General features: G+C 32.9%; 2 protein-coding genes across 3 annotated transcripts; both read left to right on the forward strand.

The window, feature by feature from the left end:
- Positions 1-2,096: 2,096 nt before the first annotated feature.
- LOC130797359 (peptide methionine sulfoxide reductase B1, chloroplastic) lies at positions 2,097-6,169 on the forward strand. Its single transcript, XM_057659953.1, has 6 exons — positions 2,097-2,431; positions 2,576-2,998; positions 4,862-4,973; positions 5,411-5,476; positions 5,561-5,758; positions 5,903-6,169. The coding sequence occupies exons 2-6, from the start codon at positions 2,809-2,811 to the stop codon at positions 5,940-5,942; spliced, it is 606 nt and encodes a 201-aa protein (XP_057515936.1). The 5' UTR covers positions 2,097-2,431; positions 2,576-2,808; the 3' UTR covers positions 5,943-6,169.
- A 1,785-nt stretch (positions 6,170-7,954) lies between these two features.
- LOC130797360 (fatty-acid-binding protein 3, chloroplastic) lies at positions 7,955-13,149 on the forward strand. Of its 2 annotated transcripts, none has more exons than XM_057659954.1 (5): positions 7,955-8,272; positions 11,062-11,166; positions 11,952-12,107; positions 12,198-12,412; positions 12,772-13,149. In XM_057659954.1, exons 1-5 carry the CDS (start codon positions 8,083-8,085, stop codon positions 12,925-12,927), a joined length of 822 nt encoding a protein of 273 aa, XP_057515937.1. In that variant the 5' UTR covers positions 7,955-8,082; the 3' UTR covers positions 12,928-13,149. The 2 variants fall into 2 exon arrangements, with proteins under 2 accessions (XP_057515937.1, XP_057515938.1); XM_057659955.1 differs by having other exon boundaries at positions 11,065-11,166.
- Positions 13,150-13,529: the final 380 nt, after the last annotated feature.

Genomic DNA, 13,529 nt, shown 5'->3' on the forward strand with positions numbered 1-13,529 from the left:
ACTAAATTAGTCTTGTAAGTGGTTTGACTCATGAAAAATGAATTCTACTTATTTTGGTGGTTAAGTGGAAAATATGTATATTATTAGTCCTATATTTTCTCTTTTAGAAAATAATTTGTTGAGTAAAAATTTATATTTTTTTAATATGGTTGGAGTTTACTCATTGTTATGCTTAAGAGACTTTTGAAAGAGAGTTTTATTCAAATAATTTATTTCTTGATGTTTAAAGACTTGATAGTAGAAGTTTATATATCTTGTCATGTGGATTGAAAGCATCAAGTTTCGTAAGGTTTTGAATATGTGGTTTAAACCTTTTATAGCTTGCTTGTGTATGAATCTTGATTAGTTAAAAATGTGGTTATTATTTAACTTTTAACGTGATTCATAAAATTTGGAGTTGTAAACATTGTGACATGTAAACGATGTAAAAACATTTTCAAGATAAAAAGGACAGTAAAACTAGGGATTAAAATTGTGGAATTTATCCCTTAGTGATCATTATGTGATCTTCTTAAAGTATGGTTGAACTCCTTCAATGTAGGGGTATTATAAATATTCTCTTGTCAAAATAATATTTATTTGAGTATTTTTGATGAAATTTTTTAAAAAGTATTTTACTAAATGTTATTAATTATTGTGTTCTTAAACCTTTTTAAGCATATGATGTTCCTTGAATTTCCTTAAAATATTATTAATAAAAGTATTTTTTATAATAGGGAAGAAGTTTTAGGAATTACTTGGGGTTTGAAGAACTTGTAAAATCTTTGGTAATTGATGTGTTCTTTTGTGATTTTGTTTATTATTTTGATTGAGTCACTTGTTTGATTATATGAATATTTGTTACTATATTTGAAGTGTTACAAGGTATTCATAATAGATTGGATGACTTATGTTGTTGTGTTGAACAAATATGAAAATGGATAAATATGGTTATTGAAATTATGCATATGACTTAAAGGAGGTGCCTAATTTAAGTTTAAGTTTTAAGTGTTCAAGTTGTTTTATAGATGCTTGAGTTGTTCTATTATAACCATGATGAGTTTGGAATACTTATGTATTTCTTATAGTTTTGAATATCATACTTAAGTTATGGGCATCAAACTCTATGTTACTTGAGGTAATTGTATGAATTTTGTTTGATGATGTTTCTTTTGAGATAAGTATGATATTGTGATATAAATTTCCGAATGGAGGAAAGTTTGTCTAAGAGGAAGTAAGAATACCATTCACCACCTTATCAAAAGGAGATCAAGATAAGTGGTTCTTGATACTATTCTCTTCATGGGGGAAAAGAATACCATGATTCCCGTATAGGGCAAAAGTCCTTAAATAGGAAATGTGAATACCATACATACGTTTTTAAAAAAGGATTATCAAGATAAGTGGTTCTTGATGTGTCGAGGGGGATAGTGCTAAAGCCCAAACGTGGATGAGCATGCATTTCACCTATCCCTATGAGTTGGCATTACTCTATATTTGAGGGATGAGTCCTTAAACTCTTAATGGATCTTATAATAATTTGTAGTGTGTTACTTGAGACGATCCACCTATATGAGTGTGGGAGTTGGCCACCTCCTATGTGGAATTTTGGGCTAATATTCCACTAAAGCGCTCATGAAAATCAAGGTAGGTGCATAGGCTATAAAAATGCACCATATAACTTAAGCGGAGTGTGTACCTCTCTAGGCAAGGCATATGGTTTAAGGGTCTCAATTCAAATCTTATAAGTTTAAGACTTAGTTCACTTTTTTGATATAAAGTTCTTGGAGTTCAAGATTTATTTCACTCACAAAGACTTGTGAATTGTTGCCTCTTTTCACTACACAACAAGTTCAAGGCTTAGTCCACTTAGTTGTTAAGTGCCAAAGCCTTCTCTCGCACAAGTATTTTTCTTTAGATGACATTTGTGGGGGATTGTTGGATAAATGACCATTAAAGCTTTCTCCAACAACTATATTTTCATTCATGAAGTGTTTTAATTCTATTAAAATACATTTATACTTTTTGACTAAGTTTATGATGGTTGAATAAGAGTTGTTGGAATGTGCCTATATATAGTTGGTGTTTCCTCCTTTTGTAAACATACAATTCTCAATTTCTCATCTCTTTTGCTATTCACTTGTATAAAAGTGGTATTTGCACTACATCTAAAGTAATGAATGTACATTGCTTTTGGTAGTTGTGTTAACCTTGGAAAAGTCCCCTCTATTTATACTTGGAATAGTCGGGAAATAACTTTTTAATGCAACGACAAGTTCGTGTCACACCATACATTTCCTTATCAAACACATGCTAAACACAACTCTAAATAATTTTTTCATATACAAATGTTATGTGTATCATTATTACTAATATGGGTTAATGATTGTAGCATAAGAAGATTTTGAGAAGACCTTGAATAGACCTATATTTCCAACAATGTATTACATAGGTATAGAGTTTGTACTTCCTCTGTTCTATTATGATTACTTCACTTTTATTATTTAACCCTGTTTTTTTATAACCTATACATCTTATTAATTTTTGCTCATTTTCTGATTTATGTGTAAAAATTTTTGTGTTGCAACAAAAACAGAACAGAGGAGTCGGGAATGGGACGACAAAATTAGTTAAACGTGGCAATGTTATAACCAGCATCCATCCAATCCAGACAAACATCATCCACGATCTAGAATAAGCCAAAAAGTTCGAAATGGAATAGAAGTAAAATTTATGCGGCCAGCAATTCAGGCTCCTTTTTGGAATAAAAAATGATCAGGTTGTCTTTGAGATTTTGAATTATAGGATTAAGGAGGGTGTCATTTGTCAATGGCTTCTCATAGCTTGAGCAGCTTAGGCTATTCATTTCTAGTACCTGCGATAACCCACTTTCATTTTCAGGGAAAATCAAGCCTTTCATTAGCTTTTAGTTTGATACATAAACCTATCACAAAAGGCGTAACAGTCCGTTCAATGGGTTCTTCTGCTTCTTCTCCAAATCAAAATAGCAGTTTAAAAGGTTTGATTTTTTTTTTTAACAATCATTTGTTATTAAATTTCATTTGTAATTTTCTAAATATTTCTCCTACGCCTTGTTTTAATTTTAATTTCTTTCGTTTAGGAGTAACTTTTTGCTGGTTTAGTTTGTATAATCGAAATCCTGGAAATGCATTTCTGAAAGATTTTTATTGTTTATTCTTACAAAGTAGAGTCATTTTTGTTGAATTTAGTTGAATTTAATACTGTTTGGTTTATACCCTTGAATTGATCGAATGATCGTACAAATAATTTCATGTAAAATGTGAGTTTGAGGATTGCTTTTAATTTTATATGTATGGCCTTGTTATTTTCACAAACAGTCGTTGGTTGTCTGCTTTTTTGGTTTGTTCGTGTTATTTTCAGCTGTTCTGTAAAGGGGAGGGAAATGAAGGGATGCCATTTTCTCAATTGAATCTCAAAAAGGAAGGAGAAGGAAATGAAGAGGAGAACCCTATATTACATTTTGTATTAGACAAATCCAGGAAGAGAGGATAACACATTAAGTGTTATCCAAACACATTCTATGGTGGCTCTGTCTAGATGAGGCAATGGAATTATGCTATGTTTGGTTGGGAAGAAATGGAAAAAATTGGAGAGTTAACATTCTCTTCACGAGGGAATAGAATTTACAGGGGAGAAGTTTTAATATTCAGTACAAAACAAACAGAAATATATTTGTAGGAAAAATAGGTTGTTACCAAGATGTTAAGCAAATTAGCATTTTTGCTTTTTACTGCAAATTACAAACATTTGGGAAAGATAGTCCAAGTGTATCAGATGGATTAAGGAAGTAGGAGCTGCTCTAGAAGTCTTCCTGATATTGACATGTTGGAAAAAGCTGATATGTTCCTTGTATGCTCAGTTAGATCTATAAAGAATCAAATGTTGATAGAATATATACTGGTTCAAATTGCTTGATTGTATTCCATATGCTTGATGATATTCAAGTTCAAAGATTGTAATATGTCTACTTAGGTTTGAGCAAAATCTTTATCTACATGTGCTATCAGTCTATTACACTTGTGCAGTGAACTAAAATGTCAATATCTGGGTTTGCTGTGTACTCTGTGCAATCTGAAATGGGGTGTCTCATTTATATTAGTATCAACAGATATTTATGTTGGTTGTGCCATCTCTCAATCAAAGCCAATTTTTGCCGTGCTTTAAAGTATCGTTGAAAGTTTTTGAGTAGTTTTATCTAAGCGATTATACGCAGAATGATTCGAGAGAGCAAACTTGTAAAACCTAAAAAGTATGTAATTTATTAGCAGAAAGTTACTAAAATAATTTACTTGTACTACAATACGTTCCTATTCTTGACGGAGCCAATGACCTATGATTCTTTGATTTTGGATTATTATGTACTATGGGTCTATTTGTGCTTCTTATCTATGTGAAGATACAACCTCAAGGGTCAATCGGTTTCAACCTCTTTGTTTTTACAAAGGGTAAGGTTATGTACGTGCAACCTCCTAAACAATACCTAGTTGGGACTCGGGAGCCATTTGACATGAGGGTAATGGCATATTGTTGTTGTATGTTCATATTGCAGTTTCTAGCTTCATTGATCGAGTGGTCTATTGAATATGTAGTTAATAGATTAAAGAAAGTAAAATGAGGCGAAGAACTTTACCTAGAATTCTCCTAGATTTTTTTTTATTGCATTAAAGTAAAAAATTTTGGCTCTTTGTAAGGAGAAGGAGAAGAGAATGTTCTTTTCTTCATTTCACTCTATCCATACGGGAAATCGAATCTCTCACTCTTCTCTCTTTCTTACCTGGCTTTTTTACATTATAACGAATCTGATAAGGTGTCATTTTTGTGGTTCCTAATTCATGTCCAGAGGGAGGGCAAACAGACTATTCTTCTCTTACAAATGAAGACTGGAAAAAACGCCTGACTCCGGAGCAATTTTACATATGTCGTCAAAAAGGCACAGAAAGGGCATTTTCAGGGTAAGGTTGCATATATTCTACTTGTTCCATGAAATTATCCCTAAGTACATATATTGTGTAAATTAAGGAAAGAGTGTATACATTATGGGAAGTGAGAAAATTGTGTGGATGAGATGAAATGTTAAGTTAAACGTGTGGATGAGAATCAATGAAAGAGTATGGATCATGACCAAAAATAAAAATGAGCGCAAATTCCATGAGATAGAGGAAGTAGGATGAAAACCTTCTCAATTTTCTTTTACCTCTTTTAGCTAACTCTTGGGATTCTACAAATGAGGGTGATAAATTTTATCTCCTTCTTGGTTCGCCTCTATAACAAGTTTTTAAAACTAGGAAAATCTTACATCTCTTGCTTAAATTAATGAATAGAGAAATTGGTAACCTTTTTAGCTACTTTAGCTCAATTTACCGATCTTAATCTTTTTGCATTAATTCAGGGAATACTGGAACACAAAAACTCCCGGAACCTATCACTGTGTTTGCTGTGATACCCCTTTGTTCGAGTAAGTGCTTGCTTTTCCATGCTTTATGTAGATTCAAATTACTACATCTTGCTTACACTGATAATGCGTCATTGTTGTGGCTAGATCATCTACCAAATTTGACAGCGGGACTGGTTGGCCATCCTATTATAAACCAATAGGAAACAACGTTAAGTCAAAGTTGGACTTATCAATCATCTTCATGCCCCGAGAAGAAGTCTTGTGTGCTGCTTGTGATGCTCACCTTGGACATGTGTTTGATGATGGTCCGCCACCAACAGGAAAGCGTTACTGCATCAACAGGTACGTATTGAATGATGTTCTAAGGCCTTCCTCCTTGTTGCTAACTGGAAAGTATAAGGCCAAATAATTGATTCAATTTTTTCTTCAGTTAGACAAGTCATTTCTTTTCTCTAATAAATGTTGTTCATTGTCGTCATCATGCAGTGCTGCACTAAAACTTAAACCGAAGAACACATCTGAATGAGCTGTATCATACAAAGTAGGAAAGTTGTTTAACACCCAGATGTTGTACCGGAATCGAGTAAATTTTTGTAGATATATAAGAAAAATTGTGATTTGTATATTACTGATGAGCATTTTGATAGTGTTTTATGCCATGTATTTTCTGAAATTCCTGTGATGTACTGAAGTTGTGTAATAAGTGACCCAGTTGTTCATCTATTGATCTAATACTTGAAATTGTTGATTGTAGTGGACTGGTGGTTGTGAACTAATCTTTGGGAACCCTTCCACTCGTCCAATGTTACCACTTCACATGTCCTTAAAATCACTCACAAATCATCATAGAAACCAAATGTTAGGTTGGTTGCTGATGATTTTAAGAGTAGAACAGATATGATTGACAATGAAGAGGAGGAAGGCTAGGTGAGGGTCACGAAGATGGTTTTGGTAAGCGTGGGCTTTATTTAATTCGAGAAAAGGAAAACAAAAGTATGTTTTACAAGAGTAGGGGATTGCTTTGCGTGTGGAGGAGGCCAAAGCGGAGAGGGAGGTCACAATTGTGGGAGGTAAGGTTCACAACGACTCGGATCAAAATCGGGTTTGGATTCAAATTCATTTTGTGAGACTAGAATAAGATCTAGACTCGGATTCACATATCTGAAAATTTAAGGTTAAGATTTTGATTGATGAATTTTACAAATATGAATCCGAATCCAAAACAGATTTAGTGAAAAAAATGGATAATTTGAGTAAATTTTGATACGAACAAGTATCAACTTCTAATGATTACTACTAATTATAAAAATATTTACTTAATGATAATATAGTTTCAACTTTCAATGTAATCGTGCAAATGCCAAATGGTACTTTCAACGATTAACTTATATAGAGGTAAACATGGAAATCAAAATATTTTAAAGTTAATGATTTTGGATGGAAAAAGTTAAAAAAATATTACGACTTATAAGATGCTCAATAATATAAGGGTATCATTGATAAAGTTGATGATTGGTGACTCGAATCGAGTCTTGATCGTGGTTGTAGATGAGTTAAAGAAGAACAAGTGAAGGTGAAGGTCAGAGACTTAGCGACGAGTCGTCGCTTCTGGAGTAGAGAAAGCGACGAGTTGTACCTTCCTCTCTAAAGTTTTATTTTTGGGTCAGAAATTTTGCCACAAGTCTTGGCTTTTTGGAGACGACTCGTCGCTTTTTGCCACGAGTCATTGCTCACTGGAAACGACTTGTCGCTTTTGACGGTTATGCGTTTTGTCTATTTGCTCGTGGATTTTTTGACGGTTATTTGAGTTTCTTGGAATCCAAGTATCTTTTAGTTAAGTTTTAGTATATATATCTCCTTCTATTAGTGCTAGGATTTCATTATTTACAAATTGAGAGAGATCACAAGAGATCCATTATTATTTGTGAGTGTTATTGAGATTCATCTTGTAAATTTTTTGCGTTCATAGTGAAATTATTTGATCTCGATGCCGATGGACGTAGCTATCACGTTGATAGTGAACCACATTAAATCTCTTATGTCATTTTCTTATTGTTTGCATTGAATTTCTTTATTGTTCATCGTTGGTTGCTTCCGCTGTCGTACAACATATAATAAAAAAAATTTAGGAGTACCATTGATTAAGTGCTAAAACTCAGTGGTACCATTGATAATTTCCCCACTTTTTACTAAGGTTCCAATCTCTTCAAAGTTAAAAAAATTTGAAGGAATAACTTTTATCTTTCTTCCTTTCTCTTCTATTCCCTCTTGTACAAACAAAAGCTAACACTCTGTCCTCTTTGAATTACATCAAAGAGAAATTATTGTATTTTTAAGAAAATAGTAATAAATAAATAGAGAGAATAAGTTGTGTGGATGAAATTAAAAAAGAGTTAAATACATGGATGAAATTAAAAGAAAGCGATTGGCCATTATATAAAAAGTAAAAATAATGCAAATTAAATAAGACAAATTAAAATAAAAAATAATATAAATTCAATAAAACAAAGAAAATATTTCATTTTTATTTCTCTTGCCCTCATTTCTTTCCTCTAAAAAAAAAAATTCCTTATGAGTTTGCCAATTTAGAGAGTCCACACGATAAGCAATCAAAGCACACATAAAAGACCACAAATAAAAATTACTCCTTATTTTCAGATTTGAAAATGATTGTGACGGTGCCAACTGCTCACTCCTCCTCTTCCATACTTGGTTTTAGAAGCATTATATCAAAAACGCCTCCGCCATTAATTCATCAAAGCTTTTTTCTGCCCGCTAAATTTTCATGGTCCTCAACACCCCTTCATTTCTCTCTACAAAATGGCACAAAGCTCATGGCTTCTACTTCAACATCTGGTAACTTTCATGCTTACATCTCCAGCTTTTTGGTTTTTACTTCACATTCACTTTCAATTGTTCATTGAATTCTTTGATAATTATGATAATGCTACTAATTTTTTATTTGTTTTTTCAATTATATGTTTCCATGAAGATTATCAGATTCAAAATACTTTTGAGGATGATGTTCAAATGTTTGTTTTCAATCACGGAATTTTCTGGGAAATTTAGAAATTTGATAATTTGATTTGGGCAACTTTGTAGAATAATTAGTAAAGAATATAAATGTCAAGGAACCAACTCAATCAAAAGCTTAGGCTGACGGTTGAGGCCCAAAATATGTTATATCCTCTAATACGCCCCTTACACAAGAGTACATTGGGCTAGGATGCAGACCCTCCTTTTACTTGGCGCTAAATATTCCATGATTTAAACGTGTGATCTCTTGTCATCTCAACCAAAAACTTAAGCTGATGGTTGAGGCTCTATGATATCTTATATACTCTAACAACAAATGATGGGTAAAATTGGTTTCCATGGGAGTTTTATGATAGGCATCACCTTGGTTGAAATAATTTTTTAAAGCCTTGTCTTTATCCCACACTAGGCATGGTGGATAATAGTGGATACTCCTCTATTAATCTTGGGGAGCGTTCAAGCAGGTGGTGATTACCATCTGGGTTGGGGTGTACCAATATTCTTCTACCGCGGCAAAGCTTGATACCTCCATTCAAAGTCATTGCTAAACCTTCATTTCCTATCCGTTAGAATAGTCGAATATGTCAAAAGAAGGTCGCCTCCCATTTTGGATGTAATAGAATTGACATTTCCTAGACATTTGCAATTTCCATGGCATTTCATTTTTGGGCATTGAAAACAATTGTTTGGGTGGCTAAAGGAATTGAGAATACTTAGGAAGTTCCATTTTGTTGGATGTCAATCGATAATAGAGAATATAATTGCATATCATTTTAATCTCAACATATCTATCAAGATAACTCTATTGATATGATGATTATCTTGAGAATATAATTATTTTATTTTGTAATTATTTATAGATAATATCACATATAATCTTTTATTTTTAGTATTTATATTATTCTTTGTAATCTTTTATATATTTCTTTTCTAGTATAAATATAATGTAATGTTATGATCAATATTAACAATCATTTTAACTCTCATAAATTCTCTACATGTCAATTGAATGGCTGTGAGAGGTTGTTGCCGTGTGAAATAGGACGTACTTGCATACTTCCGTAAATGTACATATGGGGTTCACTGTATTCCACATTCCTTTGAGTAAAAATCGCACATTCTTTCTGATTTTCTGCAAAATATTGCTAGAGAGCACTATAGTGAAGTGTAGAATAACTATCTAAACTAAAACGAAAATGTGAAACAATTAAGAAATTTTAACAAAAAAAATAAAAAAATGAGCTTCGAGTAAACTTAGTTACAAAAGTAAGTGTCTTTATGTTCGAGCCTAAGGTCAGGTATGTTCACAGTTATTAACAACGAACAAAAAAATTGGTCAAAAAAAGTTAAAATTGTATATTTACAGTTAATAACTGCGAACAAAAAGGAGACAATATCATAACGTTAAAAGGGATGGGAAAAAGTAAAAACATTGTTTGTTCGCAGTTACTAACTTCAAACAAACATGAATTCCACTTTTTCCGTATCTTCTGACGTTATGACATTGTCTCCCTTTTGTTCGCAGTTATTAACTGCGAACAAACAATTTTGACTTTTTTTTGACCATTTATTTGTTTCTTTTAGTAACTGCGAACATACCTGACTTTAGGCTCGGACATGGAGACGCTTATTTTTGAAATTAAATTTACCCAAAACTCTTTTGTTTTTTTTGAATTTTTTTAGTTAAAATTGCTTATTTGTTTCAATCTTTCAACTAAAACTATAATGAAGTGAAGTGTAAAATAACTATATCTAAACTAAAACTATAATGAAGTGTAGAATCAGTCCACATTCAATGGCGCTTTATTATGTTTTCATTTCAAACTCAATTTTTTAGGCATGTCTACTAATCCATTTTAACAACCCGTCTAAATTTTCCCCTTTTTATAATGATCTGTTGTGAAAGTCTAAATTCTAACTCTAATGCTGGTGTAATGATTGCCCCATAAAGTTTTCCTTCTGACTTTAATGGCACACCAAGGTCGCATAATGTGTCGACTATGTGTTCAAAGCTTTCCATTTGAGCCATACCGCACACTGAATCCTATACTTAACATCTTGATCAATAAATCTGTTTGTGTGAAAGTTGAGCCAAAGTGCTTGAAATACTCACTTGGAAGGAGCTCCAACATCACACCACTTCTGCTATGATCCTCCAGGTGGACCCTGCCAAAACAACATTTCATATACTGTCAAAACTAGACATCATCAGAGAACAATATGTCTTTCTTAACTAAACAACCATTTTCCAAGTAGTTTGTATAAATTACCTTGGTGGTTTTCCTTGTACTTCAAAACTTGATTCAGGAAAATTTGTCCTCTGCAGCAGCTGCCTTCTCAAACAATGGAATCAAATAAGTTTAGTGCTTTGTAATTTTCAGCTGCCAATTTCATCTGTTTTTGTCTGGTTTCTTATATGCACTATCCAAGTCCTTTTTACTTTGCATGTTTTGCAAAGCCAAAGATAATTTGCAAGGGAAATAAATCTAAAATGCGGATATAGGTTGCGTAGGCAGAGAAGTTCTTTAAATTATGTGGCTTCTTGTTCTTGCTCCTGGTCCTCCCTTACACTGTGTCATTGACTTTTTATATTGTTTTAAAATATCAAGCAGTTGCAAATGCAGAATTCTCAGAGGAACCAGCAACCAGAGTAAAATTTCTTAAATCTGTAGATCTTCCGGGTTGTTCAAGTTCATTGTCCTTGCTTGGAACAGGTATGCTGTGCTGTTATTTTTCTTTTCTGTTTCTCCGATTCTACTCTGTAAGAACATCACATAGCATGGAAACTCTTAGAACATTAAGATTTATCATTTATTCAGATTGGTTAGGCAATGATGTTGAAATTCCTCCTACTAGTAACATTATGGCATATTCAACAAAACTCTTTCTATTACATGGAGTGATGCATCAGGATCAGTTGATTTCAATTTTTGCCATCACTCTCACTCTCACATTTTCAGCACAGATTAACTCTAGTTAAGTTCTGTTAAATTCATTTAAGCAGTTAATAGGGTAACTTGAGTCCCTACGTTGTTCATATTAGAAGTCCTTTATTCATTGCTTGGCTAGCTATCTAGTGAATGTCAAGAAGGTCATGACAGCCTAATAAAATCTGCCCCGCATAACCATTATGTTATACAACAAAGCATGTTGCTATAACAGTCTGTTTCAACTTTCAATCGAGTACATTTTTATTGCAATTTGTTATTCTTATCCATTTAGTTCCACTGTCTATGATAATAAATCACGATCATATCGTTTCTTTGTTATATACTTGTAAGCTTCTAGTTTGGACATTTTTCGAAACATTTAATTTGTAAATGCCCAAAATGATTTCCATAGCTTCTTTTGTGCGAGATGATCAAAGTTGCTGATTTTTGTTTGCAACAGAAATAGGTTGCAGGAGCTTATGCAATTATTATCTGGCTTTTAGTTGTGACTGAAATATTGTTTATTTGAAATGATCAACATTGTCTTTTTTTGGTTGCGATGAATTTAGGCTACAGGGAAAAAGTTTTTGCAATTATCGGTGTTAAGGTGTATGCAGCTGGACTTTATGTGAATCCATCCTTGCTGAATGAGTTGATTTCTTGGAAAGGAAAGGCAAAACTCGAAATCGAACAAGATTTGGCATTATTCCAATCTATTTACCTATGTAATGAAATCAAGCTAATGGATACATTAGTAAAATAATGGGAGCTGATAATACCCGCACCAATGCTAATCTAAATATTCTCAACTGCAGCATCTTCGGAAAAATCATTGCAAATCGCTCTGGTAAGAGATGTTGATGGGAAAACGTTTTGGGATGCCTTGGATGAAGCCATTTCTCCTAGAGTTAAAGCACCGACTCCTGTTGATGAATCGGCCCTTTCAACTTTTCGGAGTATCTTCCAGGGACTATCACTAAAGAAAGGCACTTTAATTCTTTTAACTTGGCTTGAACCATCCAAGATGCTGGTATGTCTGTCTACTGAACTAATAAGAAAGCTAGTTTTTCCATCATTATGTGTGCAGAGCACGGGCGATAGCTGGTACCTGATAGCTGATAACTGATTGCAGTGGTTGGTTTAACTAGCTGATTTTATTAATTGGTTTAACCAACTGATTTTGAACCTGCTCCTATAAGTAGCTTGTTCAAAAATAGCTTATTTATACCAATAAGTTATTACAAACGGCTAATTTACCAAATATTAATATTGAATGGTTTTATCGCCGAATCCTCTATTTGCATTAGAATAAGCTAAAATTGCCGAATAAGTTATTTTGTCAAACACCTCTATGTATGTTGACAAACTTTAGAACCTTTTCTTCTACAGCTGTCCGTGTCTTCGAATGGGATACCTACGAATGTAGATGCCACAATCGAGTCGATGAATGTTACGCGGGCCCTATTTGATGTGTTCTTTGGAGATTCACCGGTTTCCCCTACCTTAAAGTCTTCACTTGCCAATGGTTTGGCAACGATCTTGTAGTTATGTGCAACACAATGCTGCAACTAAACGGATTATGCTATTATATATGTCATTACTTTTTTAAACAGATATTAAAGAAATTGTTTTTCTAAAATCAGCTACATTTATTGTGCAAAAAACCCAGTAGTGGTAAACAGGAATGAATTGTCCTTAGATTTCCAGATAAATGATAATGTTTGTTTTGTTAATTCAATGGATTTTTTTAAAGCGGTAAAATGTAAATGAATGTTTCGTTTCATTGGTTTTACTTTTTGGTTTTGTTTAACCTATGCTATCCGACCCCGGTCGGGCTTAAGTAAATATGAGCTGGATTAGATAAGGGTCTTTTAAATTTAGTATGACTTTAAATAGACCGTACTTTGAAAGCTAGGCCCGGTTCAACCCAGCCATTTTTATTACTAAAAAATATTTTAATCAATATTTATCAATTTATAACAATTAAATTGAAAAATATTAATAATCCTCATTGACATTGTAATTTTTAATATTTAATTACCTATTAATTAAGCTATGTACTAAGGTTCGTTTTCGATCCTTATTGAGCTCTTTAATAGTCTGCTTCTTTTCAATTATAGTAGAGCCTATTTTTGGCCCGTTACCTT

The sequence above is a fragment of the Amaranthus tricolor genome, chromosome 12, assembly GCF_026212465.1.
Source record: "Amaranthus tricolor cultivar Red isolate AtriRed21 chromosome 12, ASM2621246v1, whole genome shotgun sequence".
Classification (NCBI taxonomy): Eukaryota; Viridiplantae; Streptophyta; class Magnoliopsida; order Caryophyllales; family Amaranthaceae; genus Amaranthus; species Amaranthus tricolor.